The following is a 14,781-nucleotide window of genomic DNA, read 5'->3' as shown; positions in this document are numbered from 1 at the left end:
GGTAGGTAGATAAATAAAGGGATAGAGAGAGAGGAATAGAGAGAGAGAGAGAGAGAGAGAGAGGGAGGAAAGGTAGGTAGAGGGATAGAAAGAGAGAAATAGAGAGAAATACCGTAGATAGGTAGGGAGAGAGAGGGAGTAGGTAGGTATGTAGGTGGACAGAGGGGAGAGAGAGAAATACAGTAGATAGGTAGGGGGAGAGAAAGAGTAGGTAGGTACGTAGGTAGATAGAGAGGGAGGGAGAGAGAAATACAGTAGGTAGGTAGGGAAAGAGAGAGAGAGAGGGTAGGTAGTTAGGTAGAGGGATAGAAAGAAAGAAATAGAAAGAGAGAGACAGAGAGAAATACAGTAGATAGGTGGGGGGGGGAGAGAGTAGGTAGATAGAGGGATAGAGAGCGAGAAATACAACAGGTCTGCAGGTAGGGAGAGAGAGAGTAGGTAGATGTTTCCAGGTGTACATATCCATCCAGAGAAGGAAATCACTGACAATCTGCAGCACCTAAGACTTTGTTTCTGCTGGCACAGCACTTGATCAATGTAATTCTCATCAATCAGTTAAAGAGCTTTCCAAAAGGAAAAAAAAAGTTTTTTGCACTCTGCAAGCCTCCCGAAAACGGGCCCGTTTTTTTCAAATAAAAGGCATGAATAGCCTGGAGGGGAGGGGGCTTGCAGAGTGCTCCTGGGGGTTGCCCCCCCCCCAAAACAAGCAAAACACGGCCCCTTTTTTCACGAAAATGGGCTCATTTTTTGTCAAAAAATTTGCATGTATAGCCTTATGGAGGCCTATAGAGTGCTGCTGGGGGGCAAAAAACGGCCTCTTTTTTGCTCATTTCTGCCCTCTGCAGCCCCCAGGAGCTCGTTGAAAGCCTCCATAGGGGTATGCAAGGCCATTTTGGTGAAGGGGGCGGGGCTTTGGGAGGCAAAAAATGTTGTATTCGATGTATAAGACGCACCTAGATTTTCAGCCTCTTTTTTTTGAGGAAAAAAGGTGCGTCTTATACTCTGAAAAATACGGTATGTGCTAAATTTATTTAATAAATTTAATACTGATTTATTTAAATTTTATATACTGTATATAATTTTTCAATTTAAGGTTTCAGTCTGTTATTCTCCCTCCCCAAAGATTTATATTTTCCATCTAACAAATCATCTCACCTTAAGAATAGACTCATCTGTACTTGCATTGGCGTCAACCGCAGAACCAAAGGTATATGTTTTTGGACCTGTATAGTTAAGCAAATAATTATTTGACAAAGCCAATATAAGAGCCTATTAGTACAGCATTCTAGCAAAAATGTATAGGATATGAAAACAAAAGTACTGAGAGCCAGTCTTGTACCAGATAGCGAGAACCCATAATGCCTTAGATATTTGAATTTTGTAATTGTAACTAGTACCAATTGATAGCATTACTCTACTTCTCTTTTTAAAATATCCAATTAATGCTCATAAAACCTTACTTTTGCAAGCTGTTTTAGATAATTGTAGATGTCCAGAGCTTGATATAATATGGGTGAGTATATAAATGTTTTTAATGAATGAAGTTCCTGTTATTCCTTTAATTTTCCACTATCCTACATCCACCTTCACTGAATTATATTCTACCCCTATGTATAATTTTATATACTTTTATCATCTCCCATTACATATTTGCTGTTAACAGCAGTTTAACTTGAAGTTCATCTAAGAGAATTATTCTACACAGGGGGAAAGAAAACAGCTCTAGATTTCAAACAGCAGATTCAAGAAATGCATGTTTTGTTGATTTTGTTGTAAATGAAAAGATAGAGCTGTTTCTGTTTATTTGCAACTAATTCTGCATTACTGCTGCTGGGTTAATTTATGGATAAAGGCAAGTGGAAAAGTTTATAACTTTTCAATAACACATTTTTAGTTTCATATTCATCTGAAGCACAGTGGCTAAGATGCTGAGCTTGTCAATCAGAAAGGTTGGCAGTTCGGCGGTTTGAATCCCTAGTGCTGCGTAACGGAGTGAACTCCCGTTACTTGTCCCAGCTTCTGCCAACCTAGCAGTTTGAAAGCATATAAAAATGCAAGTAGAAAAATAGAACCACCTTCAGTTTTAAGTAACAGTGTTCTGCGTGCCTTCAGCATTTAGTCATGCCAACCAAATGACCACTTAGGAACAACTAGCACATATGTGTGAGGGGAACTTTACCTTTACCTTATTCATCTGAGGCCACAAAATATCCAGAATTCAAGCACTCTTTTGTAATTTATAATCAAACATACATACATAGTCTTTAGTTTTATAATTTGGCACTTTCTGCTAGGTTGATGTTGGCAATCAGACATATGGTTTGCTATGAATTCCCTAAAATACTAATAGTCAGAAAAAAGTATATGGTTAATGAGTTTCAGAGGGTCAGGCCTGGTGAGAGAGCTTGAGGTGACACCAGGAGTAGATTTGGAAAGGAAAAAAAATCCTAGATGGCAATAGCCAAAGTACTTCTCTAGAGTTGGCAAGAAAGCCACATGTGCATGCAAGAAATCGCCAAGAATCTAGCTGGAAAAGAGGCTCAAGTACTTTATTCATGCCTACAAGCATAGTATACAAAAGCATACTAAAAAGCAGAGACATCACCCTGCCAACAAAAATGCATATAGTCACGGCTATGGTTTTCCCAGTTGCATTGTATGGCTGTGAAAGCTGGACCATAAGAAAGGCTGAGCGCCAAAGAATTGAGGCCTTTGAACTCTGGTGCTGGAGAAGACTCCTGTGAGTCCCTTGGACTGAAAGGCGATCAAACGGGTCAGTCCTAGAGGAGATCAACCCTGACTGCTCTTTAGAAGGCCAGATCCTGAAGATGAAACTCAAATACTTTGGCCACCTAATGAGAAGGAAGGACTCACTGGAGAAGAGCCGAATGCTGGGAACGACTGAGGGCAAAAGAAGAAGGGGACGACAGAGAATGAGGTGGCTGGATGGAGTCACTGAAGCAGCAGGCGTGAGCTTAAATGGACTCCAGAGGATGGTAGAGGATAGGAAGGCCTGGAGGAACGTTGTCCATGGGGTTGCGATGGGTCTGACACCAACTAACAACAACAGAAAGGGCTCTCATTTTCTACCCTTAGGATAGAAAGCTTAAAATAGGATGGAGCTCAAATATGGAAAATATAAACAGAACGGGATTTTCTTCCATGTTCCACACTTTCCCCTAGTGAACCTGGATTTCAAAGGGGGGGGGGGAATCACCATTGGCTCCTTTTGCAACACTGGAGTGTCAGCACAGGAAGCCCAAGTTAAAAACAGATAACTATGTTGTTTTTCCAGCTCTGAGATGCAGCTCAGCCTTCTCCAACCGAAAGTCCAGCGGGTGGGTCAGCCTAAAACATCCCACCCGACTCGCCTGCAACAGTCCTCGGTTGAGGGAAGCGGATCTCCGTCCTGCCCCTCTTGGCCCCACCGCTCCCAGGAGGAAGCGAGCGAGTCCCATTGAATTCTGCCAGGAAAGGCGACGGGCGCTGCTCTCCGTCCCTCTCTTTTTCTACCTTGCTTAACGCGCAGGTCTTTCCCGGCAGGGCTCGGCCGAGGCACCAGAGGTCTTTTGCAAGCGGCTTCTCCGGCGGCGCCCGATTCAGCCGCGGCGGCGCCCACCGCTTTAGCCCGGGCCGCTGCGACCGCCACGGGACGGACGGCGCCCGCTCCTGCTGCCCCGCTGCCGCCCTTGTGCTTCTTGTTCTTGCCACCCATGGCCGAGATGGGCTCGCGACAAAGCTCTCACGCCGGTTCTGCTTACATCCGGGAATGAGCGCCGGCTGAGGACGTCATCGCCCATCGCCGTTGGATCAGGGGAAGGGGACAGGCAGCCACTTCCGCCCAAAACTCAACTCTAAGACTTGTGGACTTCAACTCCCAGAATTATGGGTGTTGAAGTCCACAAATCTTAAAGTTATCAAGTTTGAAGACCTCTGTCAGTTAGAGTCTAACTTAAGCTTTCTCGCTCTTCAAAGCTCTAGAAAAAATACAGAGATAAAACTATCTCATGGGTTGAGAAATCCTTTCTGTTATATTTGTTTACTAAGATTTTAATTTGGCGGGGAAGGTTTGTGATCAAAGTCATGTTAAAATGAAATAAAAATGGGGAGTCTGCCTTTCTGTCCTTTGTTATCTCTATGAGCAACCGGCGGACGTCGACGTCCACCGGAAGTTTGGCTTTAGCCGCTCTAGCCCTTTACTCTGTCGTCGTTTCCCCGTGGCGGGTTGTTGTGGTTGGTGGAACCGCCGTTGCCGAGCTTGCGGGGGAAAGATGGCGGACGCTTTCGGCGATGAGCTGTTCAGCGTGTTCGAAGACGATGGCGCCTCCGCTTCTGGCTTGAAGGAAACGAAGGGGACACCTGAGGCGATCACTTCAAACAAGTCAGGGTGAGGAACCAAGTGCGGGATTGAAGGGATTAGGGACGGGATCTCTTCCTAGTAGTAAACGTGAATATCTTTATTTATTTATTTCGTCAAGCATGAATTAGTTAAAGGCAGGCACTACAGTTTTTTTCTTAGTACTAAGAACCAAAAGAGAGAAAAAAAGGAGCTCCCTACAGGTCTTGATTTCATATCCGATTTACTTTCTTTTATCCACATGGGACCAGGATGTGCGAGATACAGAGAGCCAACTTGTTTCGTTTTTAGTTTTTCTGTTGTTGGATTGGGGAATTTAGGTTCAGTCACAGGACTCACCAAATGACCTTTTCTGCCAGGCGCTTTCCCTCACTTTACCGTATTACGTGGCTCTTGTGGAGGATAAAATAAAGGGAGCTGCTAATATGAGCCTTCTGCAGACTGATTGAAGCTGTGATATAAATCTAAAAGACATAATGCGGGCATAAGCGCGTCAACTATACCATATTACATAGTTCTTGTGAAGGATAAAATAAAGGGAGCTGCCACTTTGAACCTTCTGCAAACTGATTGAAGCTGTGATATAAATCTAAAAGTCATAATGTGGGCATAAGCGCATCAACATACCCACTGTCCCTGTCCTAACAACCCCTTTTATTCGTATCCATTTCATGTATTTATAATCTTGTATGTACTTATATCTATTATCTTATACACACTTGCCAAAATAAATAAATAAATAAATGAAACGGGTATGGAGGATAGTGTGTTCCACATCTGACCTCCAGGAAACATCCTTTGGTGTGTGATACTTCCAGGTCCCAAAATTCCAATTAACAGAGGTTCTTCCTGTCTTGAGTGTTCCTGTTTACTTGCTGAATACCACCAGTGGGGTATTCAGATGAATATTACACATTTGGGGAATTGATTCCTCCCTTCTTTATGCTATAGTGCAGGGGTGTCAAACTCAAGGCCCGAGGGCCAGATCTGGCCCACAGAGTGCTTAAATCTGGACCTTGGGTCCACCCTGAAAACAGCAGGTATCTGGCCCATGATGCCTCTGCCAGCCAAAACAGAGCTCAGGAGCACTATGCACAACCCTCGCAAGTTTTGTTTTAGCTGGGAGAGACCATTGCATCCAAAAACAGAGCTCGGGAGCCTGTTTTCACTGGCAGAGTGCTCAGGACACCACAGGCACCCCTGACACAAGTGATGTCGAGCTGGCCCTGGCCATACCCACTCCGGTCCCCTGAGTCAAACACAACCCTGATGCGGCTGTCAATGAAATTGAGTTTGACACCTCTGCTGTAGTGTAACCTATTCAGAAAGATGATGGTACTTTTTCCTGTTTGGGCACCGTTAAGAGGTAATGTACAAGGGGAATAATGCTTTTGGGAATTTTTATTTCATCACTGCAATATTGGATATTTGAGCAGAGTTTGTTAATATGTTGGGCTTTTCTTATGTGATTCATCAGAGCTGATTCCTGGTCTCTATTTTTTAATATTTCCATTTAGAAAACAACGAGATGGCAAGCCTGTGGTGCCTGCAAAAATCCAAGCCAAAAAAAAGCATGATGCAGAATTTAGTGGTGCAGATATTACAGCTTTGGGAAAGAGACCAAAGTTGGATGACATCTCTACGGACGATCTTAAGTAAGAATGAGTTGTATATATTAGGCTTGGAAATGCTTATGATTTTTTTTAAGAATAGAAGAGATGGGAATGATTGATGGGCAACTGCACAAAAAATACTGTAGAAAGACATATATTAGAAGCTATTAACTGTTTTATCATCTAACACTGGTTGTATTAGAAATGATTTGTTAAGCAGTTCTGTATTTTTCATTGTTCCCAGTGAGTAGAATAAATCTTACTCCAGGTGTCTTCAAGACTTGATGCAAAAAATTGCTGAAAAAATGTATGTGAAATGTTTTGAATGTTTAGAGAAAGTAAAAAATACAGGTAGTCTTTGACCTCTGACCGTTCGTTCAGCAACTGTTTGCTAAACAAAGGAATTTACAACCTGAAGTTATAGTCATTGCAGCACCCCCACTATCATGTGGTCAAAATTTGGGCACTTGCCTGCACTTATGATCACAGAGGAACTTCAACTACTTCCAGCTACCTATTTCTCCCCATCTATGCCTCTTTTTTTGCCTCATAGACTCTCTTGCCTCATCTGACCTTCCTGTCTTCTTTCTCCCATTGCTGATGAAATGTACCTGGCCTGGCTCTTCTTGCCAAGAAACACTTTGCAGAAGCTGGCAAGCAGACCATTTTGTGTGAAGCTGGTACCATTTTGGTGGGCCATGCTGGGCTAGGACTTTCTGGCACACAGTAGATCTTGGGCTGCTTCTTGCGTCACCCGGGGCTGAGTTTCCTGGTGTACCACAAGAAGTAAATGCTTTACAAATGGCAACTGGACTTTCTTGGTTTTTTCCCTTGAAGATGTTTCACTTCTCTTCTAAGAAGCTTCTTCAGTTCTGACTGGTAGGGAATAGAAGGATTTATATTCTTGCAGTCATCTGGTCATTAACATTCTAAAGGTTGGTTGTTAGCTCTCTGAAAGTTGTTGAGGCCACTTGGGATACCCTTGGGGTCACCTGAATCAGAGTGCAAATGGGTGTGAAACCTTCTTGGGACTGCTGAAAGGACTGAGCTGTAGACAGGAGATAAGTAGTGCCATATCCCTCTTCTGTTGAAAGGCGGCTGTTCAGTTTTAACATATATAGCTTTTTTGATCCCTCTTTTAAACCAGTGGTCCTTTCTGTCCAGAATATGGACTTGGATGTATGGATAATGATCATTATCAGCATCATTAATCTTTAAAAGTAAAGTACAACATGCACATTTCATTACTAATGAATATATTAATGTGGTTTTCATTTCAGTTTGGCAGATGTGATGCCAAAAGTAAAGGTACAAGCTGTTGAAACTATTGAAGGCTGTACACATGAGGTGAGTGTGAGATTTGTGTGGTGATGAATGCTGTTTTATATAGGGCTACTATATTGAGTTGAGAATACTAAAGTAGAAAACTACTTAAGATGTAATGGTATACTTTGGATTATATGTATGTTAAAAAATAAAAATAAAAAACTTTTCAAATAGGAGTAGAAAACTGCTTAGCTGTAGTTTGCTTTTCTGTGTGAGAATAAGTAATGGGGAAAAGAAGAGACATTTTTGAACTGATATAATATGAGCTAAATGTTCATCTTCAGTGGAAATAGAAATTAAAAAGAAACTCATGTGCCTAGTCCCATCTCCGTAAACCTATATTTATACTCTGGTTTCCATTTCTAAACTGCAATATAAGGGAACCCAAGCACTTTATATAGATAGATATGAGATAAATAGCAATGAGATTGGTATTGTGATATTGATTAGTTTAGCTGTTTAATTAACAAAAAGGTAGATAGAGCGTTCTAAATCTCTCTTATTTAGGTAATATAAAATTATAAGTTAGTTCTAGGAGATAAGCATTACATTTATGGGCAGTTTACCTCTTTATTGACCAAATTATCAGTCATCTGGTCATTAGCATTCTGAAGGTTGAGAGAAAGTCATTATAGAATATTCTTTCATAAGGAACAGAAATGGTTGTCAGCTCTGGAAAAAGAGTTTCTTGCAGACCATATAATCAGGTTGATTAATAATGTTACTGTTTTGAAATGTTCTTGAAGTAAGTGGTAATGCAAAATGAACAAGTTGAGGGGTTCCAACCTTAGTTGGAACCAAACTACAGATAATTCTCAACATGTGGCCATAATAGAGGCTATCTATTACTGTCAGATGTTATTACTGTCATAAAATGGGTCAGTCATGTAGCCGATTCATTTTTACAGTGTTTTTGCATTTGTTAAACCAGTCCGTTCTTGTTAAGTGAACATCACTGTCTTTAAGCACACCAGTGGTTCCTTGTGGATCTGAAAACGGGAAGTAGCTGCCGGTTTTCAGCAGTCGTAAAAGATGGCTGTGGGACATTTCAAATGTCATGTTGCTGAGGGAGCCCAAACATTGGAATTTCAAAGCAAGGTCATAAATCCCCTTTTTCTAGATGGTTGTAACTTTGAACAATTGCTACATGTCTGGTCAGAAGTAAATGACAATCTGTAATTGTTAAGGCTTATAAACAAAGAAATGGATTTAAATCATTTGAAATTATTTGGTTTCTATACAAAGACAGGCAGGTGATACAGTGGTTAAAATATTGGAGATTGCTGGGAAAACTCAGGTTTGTGTGTACTGTCATTTATAGAAGCTCACTAGGTAACTTTGGGCCAGTCATTCTCCCTCAGCCTGCTTATGTTCCCTATTTTTTGGAGGGGTCAGAAATGGAAGGAGGAAACATTATGTACTCTGCTTTGAACATTACCCTGTTTCTCTGATAATAAGACCTCCCCAGATAATAAGCCCAATCGGGCTTTTGGGCTGAGGTGGCGCAGTGGGTAGAGTGCAGTACTGCAGGCCACTTCAGCTGACTGCTATCTGCAGTTCGGCGGTTCAAATCTCACCTGCTCAAGGTTGACTCAGCCTTCCATCCTTCTGAGGTGGGTAAAATGAGGACCCAGATTGTGGGGGCAATATGCTGACTCTGTAAACCGCTTAGAGAGGGCTGAAAGCCCTATAAAGCGGTATATAAGTCTAACTGCTATTGCTATTTTGAGTGCATGTGCCCTCCCCTGAAAATATTGCAGCACAGCAGCAGCCATGAGGTGACCATGCTCGCCGGCTCCTGCACCTCAAAAATAATAAGACCTCCCTGAAAATATGGCCAAGCACTTATTTTGGAAGTCAAAAGAAAATAAGACCCTGTCTTATTTTCAGGAAACACAGTAGGAACATTATTACTGGAAAATAATATAAATGACCGGAAAATATTTTTTTTACTAGGTTGCTCTTCCTGCAGATATGGACTTCGTAGCCCTAAAGGCAAGAACTGGAAAAGCTGCAAAGGTTTGTAATTTACACATCTTATTTCTCAAACTGCATAGCTAATAGGGAAGAATGGACAAAAGTAAGACAACAGTTATTTGCTTAGATATAAATATCTTTTTGGGTTTTATCTGGAAGTTGAGATGCGAATATCCATCATTTTAATAGTTGAAACTGATTTGAATAAAACAGTATTGGAATTTCTCTGCTTATTTAACTTGAAGATAGCTAAATGTGGGTCACACAATTTCAGTTGATTCTGGGGGCACATTAATTCCACTGATTATCCAATTCTGCACTTATATTGAATGTATAGTGTTAATACATCTACAAGAGAATTCTTCCAGCAAAGATTTTAAAGACCTTTTATAAATTAAAATTCTTGTGTTTTAAAGATATTTCTTTTGCAGTTTGGTTCCAAAAGGAGGGGCAAAGATAACTGTGGTTATCAACTGTCTATCAGTTGTTCTTAGACCATTACTTTCTCCATCACATTAATGTCTTTTGCCTTGTGATTGCTGAGGATAATAATTTCCAGAATATCCACATAATTGTGAAGTTTTTTTTAAAGAAAATCCAATACAGTCTAATATATAAATGGAAAAGAATTGTGCTGATTTACAATCAGTTCTGGAATTTATATAAACTTTTTCTTTTCTTTTTAGGAATATCCATTCATTCTTGATGCTTTTCAAAGAGAAGCTATTTTGTGTGTGGATAATAATCAGTCTGTTTTAGTATCTGCTCATACCTCAGCAGGAAAAACTGTTTGTGCAGAGTAAGTAGCTCTCTGATGGATTTAAAAATAAACACTAAATTCTCTCCTTGAGTAAAGTAATGGTAAAATAAATTAACTTTCTGCATTTATTATATTTCCATTTTATTTTTATACTTTTATATACATATTTAATGTGAAGTTAGTTTTTTTATTTCTAACCTTATTAAATCAATAACTGACAATATGGAGTGAAGAGAAAATGATTTAGAGTTATGGGAACATGGAGTAATTATTGGCAGATGTTTAATTCTTTTTTAAAATTAGTTTGCTGTACAGATTAGCATACCATTTTTGTCCTTGAAATTTGTTTTAGTGTTACATTTCTGTCAGATTTATGAAATGCACAGTTCTTTTCAAACATTTAGTACTATTATAATATTGCATGTATTGCTTGAAGAAATAAAATATTCAAGAATCCTAACATTGGAATATTGTAATTAGGATAGTATTGGATTGGATCTGGAGAGATCCAAGTTTAGTTTTCCTATTGAGTGGCATAGAGTGAGTTAATATTAAGACTGTATAAAATGTTTCAAAAATAGAAATGGTTTGGGCTCAACATCAGATGTTTTTACTTTATTGACAGTGCTCTGACCAGTAGTAAAGTTGGAACAGTTTTTTCAAATTTGAGCTTGAATGCTATGCACACTACTTGTTACTCTTATATTTATTTCATAATAAGAACAGACCTCGTATGTGTTATTATTTGTTCTCGTATTGCTACATTACCAGAAAATATTGGATTTCATAATAAACAAAATGTAAATTTCTGCAGATTGTGCAATTATTTCATATCAACAGTAGAAATATATTGCAAAGTGTATGAATATATAATGAATATTGCATATTAATACAGGTATGCCATTGCTTTGGCTTTAAGAGAAAAACAGCGGGTGATATTTACCAGTCCTATTAAAGCTCTTAGTAACCAAAAATATCGTGAGATGTATGAAGAATTTCAGGATGTTGGCTTAATGACTGGGGATGTCACCATCAATCCTACAGCATCTTGCCTTGTAATGACCACAGAGGTAGGTCTGATTGTTAAACTTTCTTGTGCTAGTTTTTGGCTTCTCTATGTATCTGCTTATACAAAACATTGAATTTCATACCATATGATTCAGTCTAAGTCCCATATTGTTTACTATATTAACAATACTGTAATTCACCTGGAGTCGTCATGTGTGAGTTTGGTAAAATTTGTTTAATAATAAATATGTATGACTTGGATATGGAATTGAAGATTATTTTTATCTGATGCATTCTATTATGATTATCAGATTTGCTCTAGATTATCAATTCATCTAGCTCCTGGGATATAATTCATCCAGCACCAGTGACTTTAATTCCTTCAAAGCAGAAGCAAATGTGTTTTTACCATTTTCCTTACCTCTTTTGACCATTTCTCTTTTGCCCCACATGATGCAGCTTCTGACAAATCGGACTTTTTCTTTTGAAAAAATGCATGCAAAATAGGACTCAGTCAGTTCAGCCTTCTCCCTGCTGTCAATCACTAACTTCTTCAATCGTCAAATTGACATTTTCTTGACTTTTCCTCTTGTTCTGCCTATGTCTAAATAACTTTTTCTGTTAATTTTGCAAATCTCAGCTCTTGACCCTATCCTTACAGATTCTGACTATTTCCTAATACTCTGCCTTTGCGATATGCTCCTCTATTTTTAAAAACTTCATCTCATTTCTCAATTTATCAAAGAATTATTTATACAGCCATGCTGATCTCATCAGCTTCTTCCCATTTTTTTTCTTTTGAGAATTTTTCTTTCAGGATTTTTATCCATAGAATCCTTCCTTTTTTCTCTAAACTTCTGGAATTCAACTCTCTTGAGATATTGAACACTAATCTGACAGCTTCCTTACCTGCAATGTGATCTAGGATTGTATGGTTACTCTCTCCCATGTTTCCTACAAGTTCCTCAACCATTTCTTTCCTGTTAGTAAGCAGTAAGTCCTGCATACTTTGCTCCCTTAGTTCCATCTTCCATCTTTTAGATAATGAGGTTGAGTGCAAGGTATGCCAGGAACCTGTGGATATCCCCCATGCAACAACTTGAGTCTTGGTTGATATCAATATTGTTGCAATCCCCATTACCACAATGCATGTTTCCTGGATAGTTTGACCATCTGATTTGCAAAATGTTTATTTATATCTTCTGGGTAGCCTGTAGGATGACCTAAGTGCTGTTTTTTTCTCCCTTTTCTTTACTATTCATCCAGATTCATTTAGCAGGATTTTCATTCTTGGTGTACAATGTAAACCATTGTTTACATATGATTCCATCCCCCTCATCCCCTTTTGATAGATAAGTTCCTTTTCAAAAAAAACTATAACCAATAATGAGTTCTGTCCCTCCCGGAGGTGATTCAGTGGTTTCTGGCCATCCATACAATTGAACAAAGTGGGTACAGCTACATATTACAGTTATATGTTGTCATCTTGTGAGACATAGGGAGCATGCCTTCTGTGTCTATGTCTCTGTCCCTGCCCTTTGGAATAGCATCCCCCTAAGATACATATGGTTTCTACCTTTCAGATGTTCTATAAACCTCTGAAGACCTGGCTCTGTTTCCAGCCTTGGGTTCAGATGTTGGGGGGTGGGGGGGGGGTTGAGTTTTTTAAAATTATTACTGGTGGTGTTTTGTCCAGCTAAGTTTGTCTTTCTTTTATAACATATATTCTTTTATAAATTATAAGCCACTCTGAATTTTTATGTGGTCTCGAAAGCTGATAAATCTTACCAGATTCAATTTATGAATATTGTCATATTTTTCTCCCTCCCCCCAGTCTACTAGGACTTCAAATGTCTTCCATATGTTCTCCATCCTCTGAGCCTTTTTACACTGCCATTCCTAAGTGTCCCTGCTGTACTTTCCTTCTCACTGCTTCCTTACTTGTTTTAGTTTTTATTGCCTTTGGATTTATGTTTAGAGTGTATTTCTGCTTATTGATTTCCTTCCTCTCCACATTTAGTTTAAAATCTGCCTGATGATGTAAGTAAAGTATCTTCCCAAACATATTTTTTGAGGTCTTTGTGAGGGGCAGATCCAACCAAAAATGCTTGGCTCCTTGCTTACAATGTTTAAAAGATCATTTTCATTTCTTCTTCTCTTTAGATTTTGAGAAGTATGCTTTATAGAGGTTCTGAGGTTATGCGTGAAGTTGCTTGGGTTATATTTGATGAGATTCATTACATGAGAAATTCAGGTACTATAAATTTACATATTTATGTATTGAGTTTTTGTCTGTAGAAGTACAATGAACATGATGCTGTCCCGTGAATTTTTGTTTTCTAGAACGTGGTGTGGTATGGGAAGAAACCATTATTTTGCTCCCTGATAATGTTCACTATGTGTTTCTCTCTGCCACTATTCCAAATGCACGCCAGTTTGCTGAATGGATATGTCACCTTCACAAACAGGTACAATGTCTTTTTCTTCACCTTTATATGCAACAGTGATGTTAACCCAATTGGTAGGCTGAGAATTAGCTTTGAAAAACCAAAGGGGGAGGAATCATGTTGAGGACATCAGCTACAAGATTGATACAAAACAAGCTGATTAGTTCAGTACACATGGCAAATGAGAACAGAAATAACTATGTCTACATATAGGGATATCCTAGGTTTGTTTACGTAAAAATAACTTGAATTAAGTTCAGTAGATTATTTCAACCTAGTTTTAACTTCCTCTAATGTGTATTATTGGATTTATATTTTTGATTTCTGATTTTTCTAGTGAATTATTTATTAAGTGATAAGACTGGCAATTAGAAAAAAATAAAAAAGTAAAAATAGAGTTGTATAAGACACAAAAGAATACACATTTTCCAAACATGAGAATTTGTGATTTATGATTAACTTAGATTGCAGAGTCCTGCTATCAGCCTTAGGTATCTTCCTTTGGATAAATGTTGAAATTATGAATTGTAAATACATGCTATATTGTATATTAAAAGCATACAGAATATTTTTAAATAACTTATTTTCTCTTTACCAGCCTTGCCATGTGATCTACACCGATTACAGACCAACTCCTTTGCAACATTATATTTTTCCAGCAGGGGGAGATGGACTTCACCTTGTAGTTGATGAAAATGTAAGAAACTATGTTTCTTTGAATTTTTATTTATTTATTTATATTTACTTTTATCTCACTGTTATTTTTATAAATAATTCAAAATGACAAACATACCTGATACTCTTTCCTCTTCCCATTTTCTCCATAACGGCAACCTTTGAGGTAGATTTGGCTGAGAGAAGATGACCAGCCCAAAGTAATGTAGACAGCTTTCATGCCTAAGGGGGAGACTAGTAGCCATAGTGCTCTGGTTTCTGGCATGCTGCTTTAACCACTGGAACAAACTTTTACTTATACGATCTCTCTAATTTATTGATAAATATCAGGGCCAAGTGCTAGAAAAGAAGAAGAAAGTACATGGAAATTCTATAAACACTAAGATGCTTACTATTTTGTTGAATCAATTCTAGTCACCCTTCGGAATATTCACCTTGGCGCTTGGATAATTATGAAGAAGGGAATTAATGATGTATTTACATTCATTGGAGGAGAAGGGATTACAAGAGAGTAAAAAAGCACATAATGGATTATACACAAAGAAAACAGTGTGGTAGTGCTGGCAACCCAGAGTTTAATCATTTGTAATCCCTTCCTCTCCAATCTCTCTACTCTGC

At 38.8% G+C, this 14,781-nt stretch overlaps 2 protein-coding genes across 3 annotated transcripts in view; one reads left to right on the top strand and one right to left on the bottom strand.

Annotated features, from left to right (window-relative positions):
- The window catches only part of DHX29 (DExH-box helicase 29), a 32,673-nt gene extending 28,888 nt beyond the window's left edge, over positions 1-3,785 (bottom strand). The window contains exons 1-2 of the mRNA XM_032213760.1: positions 3,514-3,785; positions 1,156-1,223 (exon numbers count right to left, since the gene is read on the bottom strand). Coding sequence (XP_032069651.1) covers positions 1,156-1,223; positions 3,514-3,715 — 270 coding nt within the window. The 5' untranslated portion in view covers positions 3,716-3,785. The remainder of the gene's footprint in view (positions 1-1,155; positions 1,224-3,513) is intronic.
- A 415-nt stretch (positions 3,786-4,200) lies between these two features.
- MTREX (Mtr4 exosome RNA helicase) overlaps positions 4,201-14,781 on the top strand; it is a 40,788-nt gene continuing 30,207 nt past the window's right edge. For both annotated transcript variants that reach the window (XM_032214728.1, XM_032214727.1), the window contains exons 1-9: positions 4,201-4,387; positions 5,875-6,012; positions 7,251-7,317; positions 9,253-9,315; positions 9,960-10,072; positions 10,929-11,103; positions 13,205-13,295; positions 13,385-13,509; positions 14,087-14,185. In XM_032214728.1, coding sequence (XP_032070619.1) covers positions 4,272-4,387; positions 5,875-6,012; positions 7,251-7,317; positions 9,253-9,315; positions 9,960-10,072; positions 10,929-11,103; positions 13,205-13,295; positions 13,385-13,509; positions 14,087-14,185 — 987 coding nt within the window. In that variant the 5' untranslated portion in view covers positions 4,201-4,271. The remainder of the gene's footprint in view (positions 4,388-5,874; positions 6,013-7,250; positions 7,318-9,252; positions 9,316-9,959; positions 10,073-10,928; positions 11,104-13,204; positions 13,296-13,384; positions 13,510-14,086; positions 14,186-14,781) is intronic.

Source organism: Thamnophis elegans, chromosome 3 (assembly GCF_009769535.1).
Source record: "Thamnophis elegans isolate rThaEle1 chromosome 3, rThaEle1.pri, whole genome shotgun sequence".
In the NCBI taxonomy this organism is placed as follows: Eukaryota; Metazoa; Chordata; class Lepidosauria; order Squamata; family Colubridae; genus Thamnophis; species Thamnophis elegans.
The sequence above is the reverse complement of the archived record's forward strand: the minus strand, read 5'-3'. Positions and strand labels throughout refer to the sequence as shown.